This window comes from Sorex araneus, chromosome 6 (genome assembly GCF_027595985.1).
Source record: "Sorex araneus isolate mSorAra2 chromosome 6, mSorAra2.pri, whole genome shotgun sequence".
Lineage (NCBI taxonomy): Eukaryota > Metazoa > Chordata > Mammalia > Eulipotyphla > Soricidae > Sorex > Sorex araneus.
Window position 1 is genome coordinate 67728193 of NC_073307.1, and position 20576 is coordinate 67748768.

The 20576-nt window shown below is 41.8% G+C and overlaps 1 protein-coding gene across 1 annotated transcript in view; it reads right to left on the bottom strand.

Moving 5' to 3' along the window:
- The window catches only part of TMEM117 (transmembrane protein 117), a 530514-nt gene extending 514148 nt beyond the window's left edge, over nt 1–16366 (bottom strand). The window contains exons 1-2 of the mRNA XM_055142141.1: nt 16233–16366; nt 4140–4444 (exon numbers count right to left, since the gene is read on the bottom strand). Of these exons, the coding sequence (XP_054998116.1) occupies nt 4140–4416 (277 nt within the window). The 5' untranslated portion in view covers nt 4417–4444; nt 16233–16366. The remainder of the gene's footprint in view (nt 1–4139; nt 4445–16232) is intronic.
- Nucleotides 16367–20576: the final 4210 nt, after the last annotated feature.

Consider the following 20576-nt stretch of genomic DNA (forward strand, 5'->3'; position numbering starts at 1 on the left):
CCACATGCCTGAGTAGATTCATTCTGATGCTCGAGGGGCTGGTCCTGAGCCCGTGGGACTCGGCGGGTGAGCATGGTGGTGACTGGGTTCTGGGGGGTGTGGGCTGCTGGGTTTGTACTGGGGCTGGGCTGGGCTCCTCTTCCCTCTTGGGGGCCTGGAAATGAGAGGCAGCCTGGTGGGGCTTCTGGAGACATCTCTGCAGCTGTGGCCCTACTGTTTTAGATGGGATGTTCTTTCTGTGTGTTTTCAGATGACTTTCTTACACTATAGAAAATTTTATTAAAATATTTTACTCATTATTGCAGATACTTAAGACTTATTTATAATATATTCTCATAACATAAGCTTCAACATTCTCTTTTTGATAAAAAAAATACTTTTATAGGAGCCAGTGCAACAGTACAGCAGATAAGGAACTTGTCCTGTATGCATCCAACCATGGTTTGAATCCAGACACTCCATATGGTCCCCCAAAGCCTGCCATGACTGGTCCCTGAGTGTAAAGTCAGGAGTAGGCAGGGAGCACCATTGGGTGTGGCCCCAAAACCAAATCAAACAAAACAAAAACACACTTCTCAGATTTTTCTTAATTTTTTAAGATTCTCTCTGCTCATACTGACTAAATTATAAATTTGCTTAGATTGAATTCTGTGATCATAAAGAGATTTAGATATCAATAACAAGAATTTAGTCACAATGAAATATTCTAGTGGCAAAATCCAGAATATATCGAAGGAGTGGGGAACTAGAAGGAGTCAATTATGAAGAGACCCAGAAACAAAGGGAAAAATATTGGCCATGATTAGATTAGAATTCATTAAATAGTTTAATCAAGAGTGCAGTTATCTTGTGCATTTATTACCAAGATTTATAGAAGTTTGCTAATTCTTTTCTGATATTCCATATAATTTCATAGGTTTTAAGTAAGAATACTTCAGTAATCTTAAGTAATTACTTAAGATTTTAAGTAAGAATAAGTAATAAGAAAACTGACATGGAGAAGAGATGAAGCTAACTATCTATCATCAGAGACTCTACTGTAAGCAAAAAAGAAAAAAACTGGCATGGCTTTGCATCATTTTTAAATAACTTGTACTCAGTCCACCACCTGTAGTCCCCCAGCACTGCCAGTGGCTCTCCGTGAGCTCAGAGTCAGGAGTAACGCCTGAGCACTTCCACGTGTGGCCCCCAAAATAAATAATGTAAGACATGAGAGTTGGACAGGAGGTTTGCTCCATGGCTTGAAAGCCGGCGTCACGTGCTGGGGGAAATGCAGCGCAGATAGAGAAGGGAACACCAACTAAAGGGTGTTTGGAGGACCCGCTCTGGATGAAAGACGCGTGTCGAAAGTAGACTATAGACCAAACACGATGGCCACTCAATACCTCTGTTACAAGCCACAACACCCAAAAGAAGAGAGAGATCAAAAGGGAATGCCCTGCCACAGAGGCAGGGTTTGGGGGGGGGGGGTGGAGGAGGGGAGGGATACTGGGATCATTGGTGGTGGAGAATGGGCACTGGTGGAGGGATGGGTACTCAATCACTGTATGGAGGAAACACAAGCACAAAAGCTTGTAAGCCTGTAACTGCACCTCACATGGTTCACTAATAAAAGTTTTTTTAAAAAAAAAAAATAACACGGGGGGTGGAGAGATAGTAAGGGGTTAAGGTGATTGTCTTGCATATGGCTGACCCAGCTGAATCCCAGGTAGCTCATATTTCCCCCAGCACCACCAGGAGTTATCCTTGAGCACAGAACCAGGTGTAAGAATTTAATACTACTGGGTTTATCCAAAAGCCCAAAATAAATAAAAATAAGGCGTGATTTATTTATCACTGTACCACTGTCATCCCATTGTTCGTTGATTTACTTGAGCAGGTACCAGTAATGTCTCTATTACACTCAGCCCTGAGATTTTAGCAGCCTCCTTTACTCGTCTTTCCCACCGATTGGAGGCTCTTTCAGGGTCAGGGGAATGAGACCTATCATTACTGTTTTTGGTATATCATATACGCCATGGGTGGCTTGTCAGGCTTGCTGTGTGCGTGAGATAGTCTCGGTAGCTTGCCTGGCTCTCTGAGAGGTATGTATATATCTTTTACTGTATTTATGTATATTATGTATATTTATGTATATTACTTAATAAAAAAAAAAAAACCACAAAATCATGCTTGCTCAATGTTTGATGAATGCCCTCCCCCCAAATATCCATTTCCCAGATACCTTCTGTGTAAATAACCTCCCTCTCTTTCCTTTTTAACCCCCACTCTCTAAAGACCACATCCTGAAATGCATGCTAAAAGAAATGGCTATACTTATTTTATTCTACTTTTTTGGAGGGGACAGAAGAAGAAGATCACATCTAGTGGTGCTCAAGAGTTACTTCTGGCTTTGCGCTCAGAGATCATTGCTGGTTGTGTTCCAGGGACCATATGAAGTGCCAGGGATTGAGCCCAGGTGCACAGCAAGCACCCTACTCACTGTTCTATTGCTCAGGCCCTAAGTAGCTACATTTTTTTACAACAGGTAAATAACCATAGTCATTTGTTGTTTCCCTGCTCTTATTCCCATTCCACCCATTTACTTCTATCCAAATCTTCAGGCCTTAGTCCATTCATTTCAAGTAATAATTGTCCTTACCTCCTTTCCATATCCAAACAGAATCCCCTATAATCCAATAATTAATTCTTATTAACACCCTCCTTCCATCCTTTATTTTCAATATAGCAAACTTGAGCAGTCATCACCCAGATGAATCACTCTCAAATTGTTTTAAGCAACTTAATTACAGAGAAAATAATTCAACAATTCAAACTTGAATCGATGGTGTCATTCAAATATATAGTAATACACATGCTTATGTGAGTTCATTTGTTTCTTCCTAGCAATCTGTTTCTAACCAAACTTCCCAACACAAATACCCAGAGTAAGTCACCTATTATTTTCTTACTGCTAAATCCACAGTTTTATTAATAAGGTCTCTTCCAAATTGGCCTAGCAGTATCAAAAACTCACCTTCTCCCTGAAGCACATTACTTCTTTGAGTGTTTGCATCTTTTTCACTTTTGTAGGATATAAATTTTTACAAGGCAGATATCTTGAGTTTTTGATTCACTACTTAGAACAGTGGTTGACATACATAAGGGATCATTTGGGTAGATAAATAGCACCTAAATCCAGACAGAAGTTGAAACCACACTCAAACTAGAATCAACTTCACTAGCTTCCTGAGAGTTTGTCGGGTTCTGAGTATATACAAACTGGGATCAGAGTGAACAAACCTGCTATGATAGAGAAGTCAGACTAATAAGTCTGGCTAGTGGGGCTGGGGAGATAATACAGTGATTACAATACTTGCCTTTCCCACAGCCTGCCCGTGTTCAATCCCCAGCATCGTTATGTTACTCTGAGCCAGGAGTGAACCCTGAACACGGCCAGGAGTAAGCTCTGGGGACAGCCAGTTGTGGCCCAAACCTCCACTCCAAAACAGAAATCTGGGTAGAATTTAAGCTCCTTATTCTATTTATTGCATTTATTATCATAATAGCATCTATCCCTGATTTCTGTGATATATTCTTATACCCTTATAATAAGTTACATTTCTAACTTGAACTAATGCAATCTCCTTTTCTGCAGTTTACTCCCAAGAGATTCTTTCCTAATATATTTATCTGTGGTGGAAAGACAACAAGATTTTCTTAATGGGGCAGGGGAAAATGAAGGTAAAATGATTGAGTTCCTATCCTTAGTCCTCAAGTAAATAATATGTGCAAACATATAAACAATGACTAGTTTACTTTAAATGAAAATGTGTGATATGCAGGTATCCTCTTTTGATTTATTAACTCTTTATGATACCAGACAGGCACTACTTAGAGCAAAAGAGCTATTTTCACTTCTTATTTATATAACACATTTATATTAGGTTTAAAGCCATTTAAAACCAATTTTATGCTAATCCCATAAAAAGATACTCCATTAAAGAATAGTTAAAGAACAGAGATGTAAACATGTATAACAAATTAAGACTGGAGGTCAAATTAAACTGCATCTTAAATTGGCATTTAGAAATAATAAAGCTCTATCCTAGAGAATAGAAATTAAATAATTATCGACGTTATATTTCATGAGCACTTACCAAACAAACGCTGATGGAACAGGAATTTGCCAGCTACCAGTCCTAAGAGAATGGCAAGTAGCCATAGAAGCACCTTGAGAGTCCTCCAGGCAGCTTCTCTAGGGTATTTATTTGTTACAAATGATATACAGTTTCCAACAACAATAACATTGGCTTCTGTTTGACTGTGAGAAACTGGGTCCTCCGCAAATATTAAGAAGTTAAAGAAGATCACCAAGTAAGCCACGATCATGCGAGACCAGGGATGCTGGAAATAATAACGGAAGCCTTTACCCATCCTTCAAACCTTTAATTCCAGTGTTTACCTGTAACAAGAAAAAGTTACAAAGATTTAGAGGAAACAAAGATCGTCTCTATGTCTACTTAAAGTATCAGACAAATCTGAAATTGAAGGAATGTAATATTACCCCTTCTATATTACTAATATAACTCCAAGAGTTTGGAATGTAGGAAATAAGAATAAAAGGTAGGAGAAAAGAAGAGACATGAGGTGATGAATGAAATATATAAAGATGATATCTTGGGAGAAAATGCAGAACAAAAACATAATAGTAATGTGTTTCTTCTTTTAGAATACCTTCATGTTACAATCACAGCAATTACTTAAAAATCAATGCAACCCAATGATAAACTAAGCACATATTTTTATTATTTTTTTTCTTTTTGGGTCACACCCTTCGATGCTCAGGGGTTACTCCTGGCTCCGCACTCAGGAATTACTCCTGGCGGTGCTCGGGGGACCATATGGGATGCTGGGGATTGAACTCCGGTCAGCCACATGAAAGGCAACCGCCTTCCCCACTGTGCTATCGCTCCAGCCCCTAAGCACATATTTTAAAAGTCAAGATATCCCTCTTTCCAAGTCAGTTAATACTCAATCATATTTGCATAAGCACACTTCCAGATCTTTTATACATAATGTCAAATATGTTTGCATATAAACATTCACTAAAACGTTCATGATCTAGGACTAGAGAGCTAGCAGAGTGGGTGAGACACTTGTCTTGCATGCAGTGGACCTGGGTTCAATCCCTAGCACCATCAAGGGTGATTCCTGTACAGAGCCAGGAGTACACTCTGAGCACATCTGAGAGTGGCCCAAGCCCTTCCTCCAAATATTCACAGTACAGTTGTCTAAGAATTTCAACAACGAGTAAATTTTGTGTAATAGTTCTCTAGGACAGATCAGTTTCACCTAGGACTGGGATAATAGCTTATGGGAGTGACAAAAGAAGGGACGGATTCACATACCTAGGACCGAGACTGGAGGGTTATAGGATTCTCCCCCAGGTCTCGAAGACGAGGAAGCTCAACACATGCATATGAAAAAGTCACAGAGGCAATGCAAATCATGCAACCTGCAAATGAGCGTTTGTCCTAGCCTTCTGTTAGTACGGAAACTTTCTTAACTGTTGATCCAGGATCCACTTTCAACATCTTGCTCAGCTCCTCTCTCTTTCCTTTGGGAACAAGCTTGACCCAAAAGAGCATAAATCTGCCTAGGGAGTACACCAACATTGTTGATCCAGAGAAAAAGTCTAACTCAGATTCTGGTATGTATATTTGATGTATATATTTATGCGTGTATGTGTATCAACTAAAGCTCATTTAATCTGGTATAAAATATTATTTTACTGGAATTCTAATTCTTTTTTATACTCTCTCAAGTTATTCATAAGTTATAAAAGAGAGACCCTTCCACTTGATATCCATGCTCTTTGTTGGGTGCCAGCACCTATAACGTGCAGGTCATAGCACCACTTCAAATATGGTCATTATCACTCCCATCCTTCAGTTTCTAGAGAGAGCTCTGGGGTTCAAACAGATCACTGAACAGAGAGTTCTGCCCAGAGCCTCTGAAGTCTGACCCTGGAACATGATTGCCACGTCTTATAGACGGTCAGATCAATTCCATACATTCATTTTCCCTGTCTGAAAATGCCAACTCAAGGCCTAGACACAGGAAGTCATTCTTTCAATGCCTTTTGGAAATACATTCTTCTCTACAAATATATTAACTCCATGACGTATACTTCAATAGTTCAGGAAAAACAGATTAAGTGAAAGGATCCTTCACTAAGCACTGGAAAAGAAGTAGTTATTGACAAATGGTATTATTTTACTAATAACTGAAAATACAAAAATCAAGCCATAAACCTGAAACAACTCCAATTCCACAGACCTGAGAATATGCCCAAAGCTGTGAAGTCCTAATCCAATATTCAGGGCTGATAAATGCCAATTAAATGCACAATCTGAGTTAATGAAGATTTGTCTTAACTGTTTTAGTAAAGCCTGAAAAAAAGCCTGGCAATAAAATTGAGCAAACTAAAGATTCAATGTGTCTTGGACTCATAAACTTTCTAAGCAATTTCAAGTCTCTTGTGATCTTCGTGAATACTCTTAAATATCTGTTCCCCAAATCCATGCCACATATCACTTAGACATGATAACTATCATAAGATTTTTTTTTTAATGTGAGGTCCATCACTCAATATAGTTACAGAGACCTGTGTGGTTCTAACACAAAAGAGCAGAGAAAGCACTGAGGAGCAAAAATGAACATCATGCACTTTTGTGATGTTCATTTTGTTCATATTCATGATGTTCAAGTGTTGGGGCTGGAGCAATAGCACAGCAGGTAGGGCGTTTGCCTTGTACGCGGCCGACCCAGGTTGATTCCCAGCATCCCATATGGTCCCCTGAGCACCACCAGGAGTAATTCCTGAGTGCAGAGCCAGGTGTGACCCCCAAAAGCATGATGTTCACATGGAAATGCCATTATTTGATTCACAATAATGCCAGAATAGGACCAGGTATGAACCCAATTTTATATAGCATTTTGGAAAATGTCCAGAAACCACCTCTGTAACATGGCACACAGAAATGACCTGAAAGTTCAAGCGGGGGTGGGGGATGGGGTTGATGGGAAGGAACCTGAGGACACTGTTGCTGGGAAATGGACACTGGTGGAGGGGTGGGTGTTGGAATACTGTGTGATAGCTTTGTAAGGGTCTATCTCACGGGTGGGCCAGAGCGATAGCACAGCGGGTAGGGCGTTTGCCTTGCAGAGGGATGATTCCTCCGTCCCTCTCCGAGAGCCCTGCAAGGTACCGAGAGTATACCGCCTGCACAGCAGAGCCTGGCAAGCTACCCACGGTGTATTCAATATGCCAAAACCAGTATCAATCTCACAATGGAAACGTTACTGGTGCCTGCTCAAGCAAATCGATGAGCAACAGGACGACAGTGACAGTGATCTCACAGTGATTCAATAAAGTTTTTAAAAAAGAAAGAAATGATCTGAAGGCCAAAGTCTTAAAGCAGAAATGGTTCTATATATCTATCAGAACAGGACAGAGATATCCTTTAAGCCACATCTAAATCAGTTATGAGACTTCCTTTACCAATAAGGAATCCTTGGTGTCCTTGTTCCAAAATCCACCCTCCAGCAATAAATAATCAAAGCAGCATAATTTAAAAAACTGAATGCATATAGCATTGACCCTTTTCCAATAAATGTTTTACAAAAATTGACACGTTTGCTTTACTGTGTCTTTTTTATTGTGTCAAATCTTGTTTTGTAGGCAATGCCATGATCATGTGCCAAAAGTAAATTATAATACTGAAACAATTTTAGGGATAGTTGTTTTATTCCAGTGTTTTTTGTTCTGAGAGAAAACCATCTTAATGAGCAACTTAGTGTGTTAGTACATATCTTAATTCCAAGGCAATGAATGCTATATAAATGCCACTCTCAGCCTCTATTAGGAGTGGGGGCAGTATTCAGAGTACTTTACTCTTGTTTACCTCACATACTCAGGAAGCAGAAAAGCCAGCCCTTGAATCCGAATCAATTCCTCATCTTTAGTACCTCTGGTGTAGCATAGAACTGGAAGTGTTTCTTCCAACAAAATCCTTCCATATTTATAGCTACTCGTCATTCCCACTAATATTCAGTCACTCACATACCAGCTGAATGAGCAGAATCCTGCTATTTATCATTTGCTTTTTTAAACTTCCTGCTAAACAAAGCACAAAGTGTTTGTGCTGATATGCACTCCGGCTTTGTATTCCAAAACTGGATTTATATGTTTTAGGAACTCCCCCTATCAAACCTCTATAATCCACGGTATAAAATACAGGCTCAGCCCTGCTTCCCAACTTCTCCCACAGATCTCCCAAACTCTGCTTAGTCATCCTGGCCCTGTTTCCCAGTCCCCAAGGGACACAATGTCCAGGACGCCAAAAACTGCTCTTACCTCTTTAGATCATGTAAAGCATATTTGTGATGAATCTGATTATTAGGAGACTCTATCATTAATAATCCAGGATTGACCTTATCCAAACTGATTATCATATACAATGCACATTGTCTGAAAACCCTTTCAATTTTCTTAAATTCAATTCTGCAACTTAAATAAATGTACTTTTACCTTAGCTCACCATATCACAGTAAAATGATCTGTTTATGGGCTTTTCTCCCTCACTGGATCATAAAAGTCCTCAGGGAAGGGGCTATTCCAAGGCCTATGCACAGTCTGAGCTCACAGTGGGCAACAAATAAATACCTACTGAATAAGTTAAATGACTCCAAAAAGAGAAAAACCTCTATCAGTGTTTCTAAGACTAACATTTATTGAGCACTTACTATATAACAGGCACTGTAATAGAGAGTGTTAGAAACATTTCATTTAAGCTACATAGTTGTCCAATGAAAGAAACATTCTTATTTCATCCATTTTCACAAATGTTAAATAAATCTGACACTTAAGAGTTCAGTGACATACCAAACAACAAAACTAGTCTATAAGAGAGCTGGGATTCAAATTCAGATGAGCTGGCTTCAACATTACATGCCAACGGTTTTTAGCCACTGGTCTGAGGGTAGTGTCATTCTGAAGGAATTTATTGCCATCTGCAAAAATGTACTGCCAATTATCATACGGTATGCCTGGACCATTAAGTGGCACTATTTTAAATACTGTCATAAATATTAATATATATTATTGTAACTTTTTTTTTCTTGGTGGTACACAAAATATTTCTATTTTCACCAGTCTGCAGGTGTAAAAAACTGAAAACCACTGCCATACATCTTCCCTACAAAGTTATAAAATCTAAAGTCTTTTGACTTTTATATTGTTAGAAAGTTACTGATAGTTGAGGAGACTTTTCCAAAGAGATTCACGAAGGTGCTGGCTCACATGCTTCATACAGGGGAGCCCGAGTTTTCCATCTCCAGCACTGCACAGTCCTTTGAGCACTGCTGGGAATGACCCCAAACAACACTGGTTGTGGCTACCCCCAAAATTGTTGACAATAAAGCTGACAGATGTAAAATATTCACCGAACATCTAGAATTAACTAACCTACTAGGACTATTCAAACAGACTTCAGTTCAAAAAGAACTGGAATGATGTAACTTATTACAGGATTTCTCAGCTATTCTTCTTTGTGTATTTAATGAAGTAGCTGAATTCAACTGATTGTCCTCCAATGAATGACTATTGTTTATTCTGTGGTTTGCCAGCTACACTTATAGAGAACAGTACATCTCTGCAAACTAAACTAATGCAACATTTAATTCCCTCTTACAGGTAATGACTTTCAGTATGTTACTTTCAATATCTTGAAAGACTCTTATTTTTCAGATAACAGCAGTGAAGCTTATGTTAGTAATTACAGCTGAAACTTTATACACCGGCTAATATGCCATACGCTTCCATTATAATTTCCAAATCTAGAGGGATTAATATTTTTACTAAATACTATGAATACTACATAGTTTACTGAAAGCCAGTATTTTCCCTGGTCCTAAAGGCTGCGAGTGGGGATATAAGTAAGAATTACAATGGAAGAGAGGTCAGGAAACTCAAGCTGGACACAGAGTCTAAGAGGAAGCCGGCGAGAGTACAGTGGGTAAGGCTCCATCCCCAACACCCCAGGGATGCTCGGGGATCACTTCTCCCTGGGCACCAGCAGAAGTGATTCCCTGAGCAAAGACCCAGGAGCAGTTCCTGAGCACTCCTGGCCCTAAGATATTTTTAAAGGTATATATCAGGATATGTGTAAATCAGTTCTGAATGGCTATAACACGGAGTGCTTAGTGACAACTTTTGAAAGTTACGGATAACTTGAAGCAAATTAAAGAAAAAGTTATAGAAAAATTAATCTTCTGTATGTTATTAAATAGATAATAATAAATCAGTGCTTCGGGGCAGGAGAGTGATATGACTGATTTGAGTAGAATTTTGGAAAGATTGCTCTGCCAGTTTATAAAATGATCAATTGTTCTAAGGTATGATGAGAGTGTGGATATTAATTTAAAGACAATTTCAACAGTTTTAAAAGATGGTCAGGTCCTAGACCAAAACAATATGGATATTCCAATAACTGTTGAGTAATACGATTTACCAGTGTACCACGACCTCATTATGTTTTAAGGTCTTTGCAAATAAATGAAAATAATCAAGGATTCTAGTAGTGTGAATTTCATTTTTCAAAGCAATCACTCTTGATCAGGCAATTTTTTTTGCAATTGACAAATTAAATAAAAATAAAATGTACTTCATTCATACAGTGATGCAAAATTGGAGATTTACACATAGGAGTCCTTAATAAACTAATATGACACAACAAAGACATCACTACCAGCCAAGTAAACCACACACAAAACACAGTTCTGCTAATGTAGGTCTTGACATTTATGAATAACTAAGTAACATGAACAGATTATTTTCAAGGTAGAATATTATTTTAATAATCACTGTATCACTGTATCATTGTCATCCCGTTGCACATCGATTTGTTCAAGTAGGCACCAGTAACGTCTCCATTGTGAGACTTGTTGTTACTGTGTTTGGCATATCGAATACACCACGGGTAGCCTGCCAGGCTCTGCTGTGCAGGCAAGATACTCTCGGGCTCTCCGAGAGGGACAGAGGAATCAAACCCGGTCGGCTGCATGCAAGGCAAACGCCCTACCCCCTGTGCTATCGAATGTCAAATAATTCACCTGTTAGCCTTCCTAGCTCTTATTAAAGATAGTGAAGACTGACAAGAGTACAGAATTCATCAGTCATTTGGAATCCATTTTTTTTTCTTTTTTCTTTTTTTTTTTCGTGGTGGTGAGGACACACCGGGAAGTGTCCAGGGGCTGTTCTGGCGGGATGCTCGGGCGGGAGCCGCTGCCGGTGCTGAGGGAGACCACGTGCTGCCGTGAACTCGAACTGAGGTCAGCAGGCTGGAAAGCAAGTGTCTCTACTCCCAGACTTTGCCTCAAACCCGAATCCAATTTCTTGAACAATAATTTTTAAAAATCACCTCTTGCACTTTATTTTTTGGTAGGCAATGTGAAGCATGCGGCTATGTTTTAGACATTTCTTGTTTGCACTGGTACAAGAAATAACTAAAAGTTACTTTCTTCAGCTTTTGAGTTGTCATTTTATAATAATGTATGTAAAATTCTCTGCAATTAATTGCACATTTCAGCAGCTCTGTCTGGCCCAAGGAATATAACAACTTTAGATAGAGATATAAATTATTTAATATTTTCCTTAGAAGATAAATAATGGCAAGAGCCTATACTTAATAAGATTTCAACTCAGTGCTTCTAATGGGCAAAAGCATGCTATTAGCGTATAATCAAAGAAATAAGAGATCTTTGTTTTTCAGAAAGCAACCTAATGTGATATAAAGAATATGGTTAATTCTACTTGGCTCTGCTACTCACTAGCTCTGTGCTGCTGGATAAGGCCCTGGTATCTTAATGATTCTATTTGTTCACCAGTAAAATGCTAATAAAAGTACTTTTTTCATAGGTCTTTAGTGAAAACTAAAGATTTCATTTATAGAGCATCTGGTCACTTCCAACCCGATAGATCATTGTCAAATGCAAGTGACAAATCACCAGTCCCATCAAAATGAGCATTAAACATATTAATTATATATTTATTGAGTGTTTTTTTTTTTTTTGCTTTTTGGGTCACACCTGGCGATGCACAGGGGTCACTCCTGCCTCATGCACTCAGGAATCACCCCTGGCAGTGCTCAGGGGACCATATGGGATGCTGGGATTCGAACCCAGGTCGGCCGCATGCAAGGCAAACGCCCTACCCGCTGTGCTATCACTCCAGCCCCTTATTGAGTGGTTTTAGATGCTATTTTCAGGGTTACAGCATTTCAAAATGACTGTACAAGAAAAGGATGAATGTTTTACTTAAAATATTAAAACTGAATCTCAGAAAGCTATTTGTACAAAGTCACATATAAAAATTGATGAAGTCCAAATTTGCTAATTCCACAATAATATTATAATACCATATTATTCATATTATATGAATCATATTATATCATATTGTATTATGAATATTGATATTATTATGATACCATAATATTATAATGCCATAATATTCTTCATCATTCCATCTTTGCTGACGACTTGTTTTTGCCAGGTAAATATGAGGGATACTAACAGATCCCTTGCTGTCTTGAATATTACTATTTCACTGACAGAGGCTGACATTTAAAAAAATCAAAGTTGGGTCCAAGCCCTGAACACATGGTATGCCCCCTCCAAAAAAAATTAATTGAATAAAAGTATAACAGAGTAGTATTCCATTGTTCATAAATGTCACAATAAGTTTACCCAGGGGTCACTTTGGTTTTCCAGGTCTGGACTGTAGTGAATGGTGCTACAGTGAGCACAGAGCACAGAGTCTTCTCAAAATGGTGGGTTTGGGCCTATGCAGTGGATGCTGAGAAGCAGAATTACGGGCTCTTACAGAAACTGAATTCTTAGTTTTGGGTTTTGGTTTAGGGACACATCTGTAAGGCTCAGGGCTTCCTCCTGGCTCTGCACGGAGATCATTCCTGGCTGACGACACCATACAGTACGGAACCCGGGTCAGCCGCACACAAGGCCAACACCTTACGTCTCTGAAATTTATAGGGTTTTTGTTTGTTTGTTTGTTTGTTTTGAGAAGGTCCATGTTGTTTTCCAAAGAGGTTGAAACTTCCTGAGGAGGGGCTAGGGTATGGGAGGGGTCCCTAGGACACTGCTGGAGGGGACAGGCGCTCTGGTGGTGGGTGTGGTGCTGAAACAACATGTACACAAGCTACACTGACATTATTGTAAATCACTGTGCAGATTATACGCTTTAAATTACACGTAGTATTTTGAAAAGTTTGAAGTCGATGGACAAAGTCACTTATAGATGTGAAAGAAAGGAAGGAGCCGAGCAGACTAAGAGAAAGAGGAAATTCAACAGAAGGACAAAACGCTGCCAAGATCTGTGTTAGGCGCGTGGTCAGTTCACTTAAGGAGTATCAGGGAAGCAAGGGCTGGCGCGGACGTGGGGCGGAGGAGCATGAAAGGAGATGAGCTCTGAGAGCAGCTCATCAGACCGGACGCCATGTCAAAGTAATGGTTTTCAACCCAGTTAGATCTTATAGACTGATATGTCACATAGTGTGATCTGATTTACATGGCAGAAAAACTACTCTGTCTGATGGTTAAAAACAAAGGCCATGGGGCTGGAGTGATAGCATAGCAGCCGACCCGGGTTCGATTCCCAGCATCCCATATGATCCCCTGAGCCCCGCCAGGGGTAATTCCTGAGTGCAGAACCAGGAGTAACCCCTTTGGGCCAGGTGTGACCCAAAAAGCAAAAACAAACAAACAAACAAACAAACTGCAGGGATGGAGGCTGGCCCATCAAAACGAATGTGCTGGAGCACATGACTTGCATGTGGGAAGCTCAGGCACATTCCTAGTTGGAAGTCAACCCTGGGCAGAGTCTGTATGTGCCTCTGGGTACTGCCAGCTGTGGCCCAAAAACAAGAGGAAGAAACAACAAGATTTATTGGTAGGTTAGATATAGATTTGACTTGGTAAAACTCAGAATAAAATGCCATTTCCTGAAATGGTAGTGCATTTCTTGAGATGAAAACCACCGATGCAGAAAGTGCAAACATAACGTTTTTAAATTGTTAGTGTTTTTATTTGTTGAAACATGAGAAACACGTTTAATGAGATCATCAATTAATCCTTAGGATTTTCCTGTGAAGAAATGGAGATTCAGAACAGTTATAATCTGCCAAAACTTACACAGCTGCCAACTGGCAGAAGCAGACAGAACTACTCTGTATGGCCTGAATCTCTACTCTTCACTTCTCCTGTGTTTCCTGAGCTGAGAAGCATAAAATACAAGACAAAATTCCTATGGGAAGGAAGTACGAGAACTACTGACTTGCACTCAAATATTTGCTGTTGGATGAACAAATGAAAAAGAAACCAATGGCTGGATGACGAATGGATAACAGAGAAGTCTTGAGTAAGAAAAATGGAGTGACGCCTCCATGCTAAAGAAAACAGATTACGGATAATGGAATCCAGGTCTGTGAGAGGAAATAAGGCATAAAACTGGAAAAAGGAAAGTATATTTTTGCCTGTACAAATCCCGATCTAAGGGCACATCTTCATCTATTATCTTGGTGGCATAAGTATTGTGCAGATGGAAAGACAAGCAGGAAGAGATAAACAGAGCATTTTACATAATGCAAGTGCTTCATACATTTAGAAACACAAAAAAAGCAATAATAATGAAAGTTGAAACTTTTTAATTTTTAGTCCAATGAAATAAACCACACAGCCTTTTAAATAAAAAGAAATCCTTTAAGCCAATCACTGAAACTACAATAAATGCCTTTCTATTGATGCCACACAGTGTTTGTGGTACCCTAGGAGATTTAGAGGATCACCTCCACAAATCACTTCCCAGACTTTCTCATCATAATATTTCAATAGTTAAGTGATTTTCTTCCCTTGTGTTTTATCCTTCAGTCATTGGGATAAGAAAGCATTAAACCAATTCAAGTTTTTAAAACAGAAAAGAAAACTTTGAAAGCAAAGGTTTGAGTTCCCCTAACAAAGATACCAGTCAACTTTTTTAACTTTTTACTGAAATGAAAATATTGGTGTTTCAGTGTTACAAGACTGAAAAATAACCACAATGAATTTCTTTAAAATGCTCTGAAGTCCTTTTCAGTAATAACTGTTTATGATTAAGACTGATTACTACACTCATATTTTAAACACAAAGTCAAATTAATGAATGAAATAAAATTTGTTATCTAAAATTATTTTTTAACTGATGAGCAGTTTCAAGAATCAAATTAAAACTAAAAAGTACTGCTCTCTGATCACAAGAATGAGATGGAGGTGGGATGGTGTGGGGAGAAATAACTGATTCAAATGTCAAAATCCTTAATAACCTTTAAATGACAAAAACTGGGTGAAGATGTAGTTAGAAGGTGGATGCATGACAAAAAAACTCAGTACTTGGCAACACACAAAGCTTTTACAGATATATGTTTTTATATTCAGTAGTTAAAAGAACTTTTTCAAAAGATCAAATGAAATGTTTAAAGCTTCCTCAAGTCCTACTGGTGTTAGACCTTACACCTGGGTTAGGTGGGGAGGGGGCTGTTACTCAACCTACTTTGGCTCGCGAAATATTTGGGTTTGTGAGCGACATCCACACATAACTGCTAAAACAAACACGTGTTGTTCACACGCCGCGCGCGCACACAGACACACACAGACACACACACACACGCGATTGTGCCACCTGTGTAGACCTGCAAATGCAGGCCCCGTGCTACCTCGCACACGGGTCAGACGCATCTGAGGGCCTGTGGCATTTCCAAAAATAGGAATCAACAAACAGCTTTAGCAAACAGCCAAGCATTCAAGTTTTGGGGCTCGGTTCCTCTGCTGGGTGGGTGGGCCGGGTCTGTGTATTCGCGGGTTTGGGGGTTTGGGGATCTGGGGGGGGTTGTCTTAAGGAAACCCCCGGGAACTGCAACCTGTTCGCGGAGCTGGCGGACTTGGGGCCGGAGCCGCCCGCCGGGACCCGCCGCGCCCCTGCAGCCCGGGGTCCGCGCCGCCCCCTCCCGCCCCCTCCCGCCCCGCGGCTCGGCCGCGCCCCCGCCCGCCCGCCCGGCCCCGCGGGGGCGCCGGGCCCCCACCCCGCAGGCAGCGCGGCTCGCGGCCACTCGCGCCCCCGGCCCCCGCCCCGCCCGACTCACCGAGGCGGCGTCTGCTGGCGGCGCGGCCGGCTGCGCCATGCACCGCGCGGGGAGTGGACACGAGCGGCCGCGGCCCAGCCCCGGCCACTGCGCACCGTCCGCGGCAGCCGGGCCGGGCCGCGCCGCCAGCTGTGCCGCCGCCCCCGCCGCTGCAGCGCCGCGCGGGAGGGGGAGGGGGCTGGGCCGGCGGCGCGGGCGGCGGCTGCGGCGGGGGGGGGCGCGGGGGGCGGGCTCGCGCTCGGACCCCCGCCGCCCGCCGCGCCCACGCAGGCGCCCGCGCCGCCGCGCCCGCTGCAAACTTCCTAGCGCAGTCCCGGGGGCGCGGCGGGCCCGGGCGCGGGGCTGGTGCGGGGCGCGGGCTGCGGGGCGCGGGGCGCGGGGCTGGTGCGGGGCGCGGGGACGGGCGGGCACCGCCGTGCCAGGCACACGCGCCGGTGCGCCGCGCCGGAGGCCTGTTGACGAGCCCACGCAGACCCTGGCGGGGACGCGGCGGCACGCGGGCCCGTCTGCGGCGGGATGCTGGCGTTATGTAACGCGAGTGGTCCGCGGACCGCAAGGCGGAGGAAGCGCCTTGAGCACTGTTGCAGACTCCTCCGAGCCCGGTGGACCGTCTTCTCCGTCCTGTCTGCAGGTTTGGGCCTTTCCGTGCCCGGGGACACTGCTCTCCCGGTTTACCGCTGGTCGGCGATGCGGCGAGAGCCGCTGCCCGCCGTAGGCGTGTTCCAGGGATCACTGGTGTGTGAAGTTCAAGTGGACACTGGGACAGCTCACACTGTGCCCACAATAGTGAATTGAGAGGGGCAAACTTGGCCCTCTCTCCCCAACGACCCTCATGATTCAGGAATGGCTCAGGAAATGAGAGAACGAAAGAGCCGAAACGTCAGCAGATTTCGGATGATTGGGCCATTCCCAGTCCTCCACAACGTGCGTTGCCCCACGTTTCTCACCAGTTTGATGTCTTTTCAAGCATCAGCAAATGATCCCATATCATAGCTCTAGTCAGTTTGTGATCATCAGAGGAAAGTGTAAATCCTCATACTTCATATGATGTGGGATCATAGTTCACATAACTCAGTGTGATCTCTAAAGCGAATCTTCCACAAGTTTTCTCGAAATAAGTCGTTTCCTATACAAGCTCTTTGTATGTTCTAATATGTTTTCAGAATCTGTAAACAACTTGAGTGCCTGATAACAGATGACTGGATAAAGAAATTATGATACATCTACCCAAATGGAATACTACACAGCCACAAGGGAAAATAAAGTCATAAAATTAACTTATAAATGAATGGACATGGAGAGTATCATGCTGAACAAAATGAATCAGAAGGAGAGGGACAGATGCAGCATGGTTGCACTAATTTGTGGGATATAAAAAAAATTATTAGACTAATGCCCAAGGACAGTAGAAACAAGGGTCAGGAGGACTGGCACATGGTTGGGAGCTTGCCGCGTAGGGGTAGGAAGGGAAGTCAGAATAGGGAAGGGTCTATTATGACAATGATAGTTGGAAATGATCATGCTGGACAAGAATTGAGTGCCTAAAATAGGTAAAGCAATATACATGATACAAGCTTTCAGCATCCGTATTGAAAACCATAATAAAAGGAAAAAGAGCGATAGAGAAGAAAAGTGCCTGCCATAGAAGCAGACTGGGAATGGGAGAGGTGGAAGGAGGGACACTGGGGACTCTGGTGGTGCAAAATGTTCACTGGTGAAGGGACAGGTGTTGGAACATCATATAACTGAAATCCAATCATGAACAACTTTGTAACTATGTATCTCATGGTGATTTAATAAAGCTACTTAGGATGTCCAGTTCATATCACATCTGAAGAACTAACCAGGGAAACAGTCACTAAACTTGATCTTAGTCACAAAAACATGTATTGACAAAATATCAACTTACTGAACTTATTGTGTAACCAGACAATTCCATTCATGTATTAAAGTTTTTCATCTCTGCAATAGAACTGAGATAACTACTATTAGTATCACTTCCATGTGCCTTAGAGGAAAGAAACACAACAGAATCAATGTCTATAAGTCCACAATGACTTATCTCTTTCCATTCCATTCACTATCACACAGAGTTTTAACTTCCCAAATCTAAGGTAGATATATAGAGATATCCACACACACACACACACACACACACACACAAAATCAGTTGCTTGATAAGTGTTCAATAAAGAGCATTCGTCCTATCAAACCTCAAATTCTGTGCAAACTCTTCTCATGTAAGTATCGCTTGGTCTGCTGCAATGGCAGCGATTTCTTACCCATAAACATTAACTAGCTCTTTATTCTTGGTCAGCAATATCTTAAAATAGTATAGATAGATGCTCCACAGAAGAAAGCAAGATGGGTGAATTTCAGATTTCCCACTCCCAAATTTTATCTCACAAATTTGAATATGTATACTTTAACCCAAACAATCCTACTTCCTTTCTATATTGAAGTTCAGTCGGTCTATATTGGTCTAAGTTTACACCAGAATTTCAAGCAGGGAAATAATTGCCGAAAAAAAAAGTTAAAAATTTTTAAACTTTTCAATCATCAACCTTACCTACCTGCACATAGAAAGACAACCCTACATATAGGCTCAAAATATGTCTTATTAACATAAACTTCTTTTCAAAATCTGATTAGAGTACAAAATTAAAAGTAACCATATAGGGAGTATGGTGCCACCAACAGGTCAACCTATACCTGCAGGATGAGTGCATCAGCAGCCTGATGGTGCCTGCAGGCTTCCAGACACCCCCAAATTGCCACTGTGCCTTTGGCCGGACCTCAACAAGTTGGGCCCAAGTTTGCCAAGAAATTAAATGGCCAAAAGTTAAGTATGTGAGAGTCGTGCCCACAAACCACCTCTGGCTCAGCTATACAAGCTCATTTATTGGCCTTACTTCAGAGACCCATTGATAAATCTTGAAAGACATCAAAAGCCTCAGTTAATCTCAGACCTGCACATGGCTGAACAGACTGGGGTAAATCGAAGAGGGGGCGGGTTGGCCTGTGCCTCCCAAGCAGAGACCCCAGCAGCCACTTGCTTCCACAATCCAAAATTGCCGCCAAATCCCCGCGCTGACTCCACTATCTTAGGACGGATCTCACCAAGATATAATCTGCTGAAAATTCGGTTATGTGGGTTTTGTGACTGAAATCTCCAGACTTTCATGTAGTTAGGTGGGCTACCTCCCCCTACTTCCCAATACACATGGAAGTACTGGAAGTCACCCCCATGAACCAATTCCAGCACCACCCTGTAAGCTCTATTACTGGCCCTACTTCAGAGATCCCTAAATAAATCTTGAAAGAGATCAAAAGCCAGAGACACAGCAGCAAGTCCCGGAAGACACCACAGAGCCAAAGATCTCTCTGGGCCCTATACCAAGCCAATTCACTGGGGCACCCCAGATGGAGCAGGTGCAGTCTCCCCGCCTACTCCAGATGGAATCCCAGCGACCAAGAGCTTCTACAAGTAAGGCCCAGGTATGCGGCTTCCACGACTAAATCTCCATGCCGCATGGTGGCAGAGAGGCCAGACTATCCCTCCCCGGCTCCCTGTCCACTCGTCGGCCTGGCTGTCACCCCCACAATGTGCCTCCAGGTGCCATCTTAGTGCACCAACAGCCCTGGTCCAGAGACATCCAATTGAATCCCCAAATGAATTAGTGCCCTACAGAGATATCTCTGGAACCCAACCATTTACAACCTAGGATTCTAGAAGCACGCTGCCATGGCACCTAAGATTTTCAAAATGAGTGATGGACAATAAATCATCTAGCATCTGCCCCTGGCAAACAGGCTTGAATGGTGGTGGGAAAATTCAAGCAAAACATAATGCCCAAAAGTAGAGAGAGAGTACTGGGGAAACTGCCTGCCAAGGAGGCAGGGTGAGGGCTGGATGGGGGTGGAGGGAAGATATACTGAGGACTCTGGTGGTGGAAAGTGTGCTCTGGTGGAGGGATGGGTGTTCAATCATTGTACACCTGAGTATCGAACATGAAAGCTTTGTTTTGTTTTTTTTTAATTTTTTTTAATTTCTTGTCCCCCAGTGAACATGAAAGCTTTGTAACTGTATCTCATGGTGATTCAATAAAAAAAAAAGAAGAAAAATGTAATGTGGAGTTCATGCTCAATTCAATCAGCTTAGTCAATGGCTGAATAAATAGCAGTATTCCTACATTAAAAATAAAAAAGTAACCATATTAGATGTTGTTTTTCAGCTCACATCACATATCCAAGTAGTTTAGCAATGTATTATGTTCTACTAAAAAGCATGCAATTTCAATCTTTCAGTACCAAAAATTTGTGAAAACGTTATGATAAAAAATG